This window comes from Saccostrea cucullata, unplaced genomic scaffold (genome assembly GCF_032062105.1).
Source record: "Saccostrea cucullata isolate Sc308-1 unplaced genomic scaffold, CSIRO_AGI_Scuc_v1 ctg731, whole genome shotgun sequence".
In the NCBI taxonomy this organism is placed as follows: domain Eukaryota; kingdom Metazoa; phylum Mollusca; class Bivalvia; order Ostreida; family Ostreidae; genus Saccostrea; species Saccostrea cuccullata.
This window is the reverse complement of record NW_026933217.1, coordinates 364,565-367,861: the sequence shown is the minus strand read 5'-3', so window position 1 is coordinate 367,861 and position 3,297 is coordinate 364,565. Positions and strand designations below refer to the sequence as shown.

The window sequence follows — 3,297 nt, the reverse complement described above, 5'->3', positions numbered from 1 at the left end:
TTCCATCAATGAACCGTCATGCAACGGTCTACACATACCAATTAGTCAATATTTAGCCCTCTTCATCCTAGATATATAATATAAATGGTTATTTTTAAAATGTTGAATATAAACAAACAGGTCTTTTTATAGTTGTTTTTATGGGAATATTAACTTTGCAGCTTTTTATTGCAATTAAATGTAACCCCCTTATAAAGGGTATGCTTTTATATAGCAAAAGCTGGAATTTTAATTCTTTATTTTTCATACTGATAACCGAAGAGAGAACTTCCTTATTCAATATTTGACAAAAATAAGTAATTTATAATTTAGCATTAGATGAATACAGAAGAAAGGGAAATATTAGAGAAATCCAACTAAGCACTGCTTTCCTGGTACACAAATAAACATATTGATTTGAGGGTAGGGTAAACCCGCAAAATACCATGATTTTTTTTTTGGCCATACATGTACATGTATTTGTACGATTTCACTTATTCGACTAATCTAGTCGAACATTACAGTAAACTTGTCAAAATAATGATATCTTGGATCATTTAAATAACAAAGAGTTCTCTGTATTAAAAAACAGTAATTTTATACGACCTCGGAGATATATGATTAAAGTAAGTAAACTTTTTTTTATATTTATGTTTCATCTATTTAATTACAAACTTAAGGGGTATTTCAGTATATTATATTTTGAATTTTAGTTGAATCTGATTCGTTGAGAAACATTTATTAAAATACTATTACCCGTTTAATGATGAAGCCACGCCCTCCAGCGTAACTGTGGCTTGACGACAGGTGATATTCCAAATAAAAAAATATTGATTTCGCAAAATTTATGCGCTTAAGATTGACTCATAAGCCTTATGTATTTATTTGTATAAAGCAATCAGTATTATATAATAAAAATCGCATGAAGTTGAGTGCATGTAACATTGAAATTTTTCAACCTCAAGACCATTCACAACCTTGGATGAGCATCGGTTGACAATGATACGTTTTCTTAATTGGGATGAAAATGTTTAATGTTTTACTTAAATTAATGCAATATTCATATAGTTATTTCCTTCCTTTTGATTAGGTTTCCTGCATTTTTTTTTTCAAAATTGTGATAAAATGGTCTCATTCATTTATAATTCTCCGTTTGCTATGTTTGCTCATTGACTTCAATATTACTTTGTGATTTTCTCCTAATGTGTTCATGCTCAACTAAAAGAATTTTACAGCTATTTTGTTTTGTGCCGGGTGGTATTGGATTTCCAACTTCTTTCATAATCATGAGAAAGACCATAATTGAAATAAAACGTCGTGTTGATACTTTTAAAATCATTTTAGGTATTAATTTTCAAACCTACAAAAGAATATCGAAAAGGATGATGAAAGCAAACAAACATACTTAAAGATTGATTAAATGAAAAAAAGTCTTCAAATACAATGTCTTCTCTTCAAATATTGCTTGCCCATCCTTCTTCCATTTCGTCACACTTCATGGGGTATGTAGTATACGAAAGTTTTAAAATTCACAGAATTTTAAACTAGCCGGAACTATCATTGTTATATTTTTGAAAAATGAAACAGGATTGTATGCATAAGAAAAAAGACCCCAAAACAGCTAGAATGTCCCACTTGTGTAATTTTTTTTTGCATTTCCAAGTATGATGGAATTGTAACAAGCAGTTGGTTGAAAAGTCTTGAGATATAGCAGGAACAGCAAGGTGATTATAGCTTTTAACTCCTTTATAAATGTGTTTTCAAAATTTAATTGTATGTTGTATTATTTTAATTTTTACTCAAAAATAGGAAAGAACATGAATATCTTGGAAATATTAAAGCAAGCATGGTGTTGGGTTTTTGGCAAGGATAAAATCCAGGATCAGTTGGCAACGAAGCACATCAATGGAGAAGAATCTAAACAACTCAGCTTCAAGACCTTTCTAAAGCAGCCGATCCTAGAGGAGGTTATATTTACCGATTGTAAACCCTTATGGAGGATCAGGATTTGGAACAATCAGCTGTTTTACAGCGGGGACGATAAATGCATCAAAAGCATTGGTCAGACTCCGCATGCTTGCCAAGTCGAAACAGTGACATTCTCTGGGAACTCTCCTGACGATTTTTCGATAACAAATTCGGGAGAAATTATTTACGTAGACTGGCAAGAAAGAGCTGTATTTTATTCACAGAATGGACAGGCGCACCCCATGATAAAATTGAGCGGTTGGAAACCCTGGGCCCTGTGTTGCTCTGACGCCGGCGATATTTTGGTCGCCATGCGATCTAATGACGCTAAACGTGCTCGTGTTGTCGGTTACCAAGGGTCCAAAAAGACGAGGGAATACAGTCTTGATAGAAATGGCCGACCTTTGTACGGGTCCCCGACCTTTATTGCTGAAAACAAGAATGGAGATGTCTGTGTCTCTGATGCCGATTATAATCGCGTCACTGTAGTTGACCAAAAAGGAAATATCAAATTTCACTACCGTGGTCAGCAAGTGGTGAGGAAGTATCCCACATTTTATCCTAAAGGCATCACCACAGATAGTCAGTTCAATATCCTAGTGGCCGACCAGCAAAATAACTGTATACACGTTCTAGATCGCATTGGTCAGTTGGTCAGCTTTATAACAGAATTATCTCTGAACGAACCCTATTGTCTGTGTGTTGGGAAAAGTTATGAACTATACGTTGGAGAGTACCATGAAGGACAAGTTAAGAAAATTAGATACCTCGAGTGAAACAATTAAAAGTTGCACATTTTATTCACCCCACTTCTTCTTATACAGTATATATTCTTATAATGTACATCGACTGCAGTAATATTTGACATTATTTTATAAATGCTGTTTTGCATTACTGCATATTTAGAGACTGCATATTTACGCAATTTGTATCTCTCATACAAATGAATTTGGAAACAAATATCAGTTAATTACTTTTTATTTTATGTTATGGTTAGCCTAATTGTATTTTTCTTCTTCAATGAAAATAGTCAAACAAGTAAATTTCTGAAAATATTTGTTGTAGTGCAAGTGATTATATTCTCAAGTATATTCATTGCTTACTCGTATAAAGTGGGTTTTTATTTGACAAAAGACACTGGTTACATCATTCATATGTTGTTTTTATTACAAGCTTTTTAGACGAATCCTTGGTGCATATCCTGTTGATTGTTCAGTGCATGTACTAGAGATGTTTGAAACCGTGAACAATTTAGTAGGAAAAGTGCTTTATTCTTGGAAACCTATTTTTAGCAGGGAGGTTGGGTACATATACATTCATCACGAAATTCGCGTACTTTATTCTATGTGT

At 33.1% G+C, this 3,297-nt stretch overlaps 1 protein-coding gene across 1 annotated transcript; it reads left to right on the top strand.

Annotated features, from left to right (window-relative positions):
* The first annotated feature begins 1,605 nt into the window (after window positions 1-1,605).
* Window positions 1,606-2,789, top strand: LOC134237694 (uncharacterized). The gene is made up of 2 exons (XM_062719831.1): window positions 1,606-1,703; window positions 1,789-2,789. The coding sequence occupies exon 2, from the start codon at window positions 1,797-1,799 to the stop codon at window positions 2,721-2,723; it is 927 nt and encodes a 308-aa protein (XP_062575815.1). The 5' UTR covers window positions 1,606-1,703; window positions 1,789-1,796; the 3' UTR covers window positions 2,724-2,789.
* The last annotated feature ends 508 nt before the right edge of the window (window positions 2,790-3,297 follow it).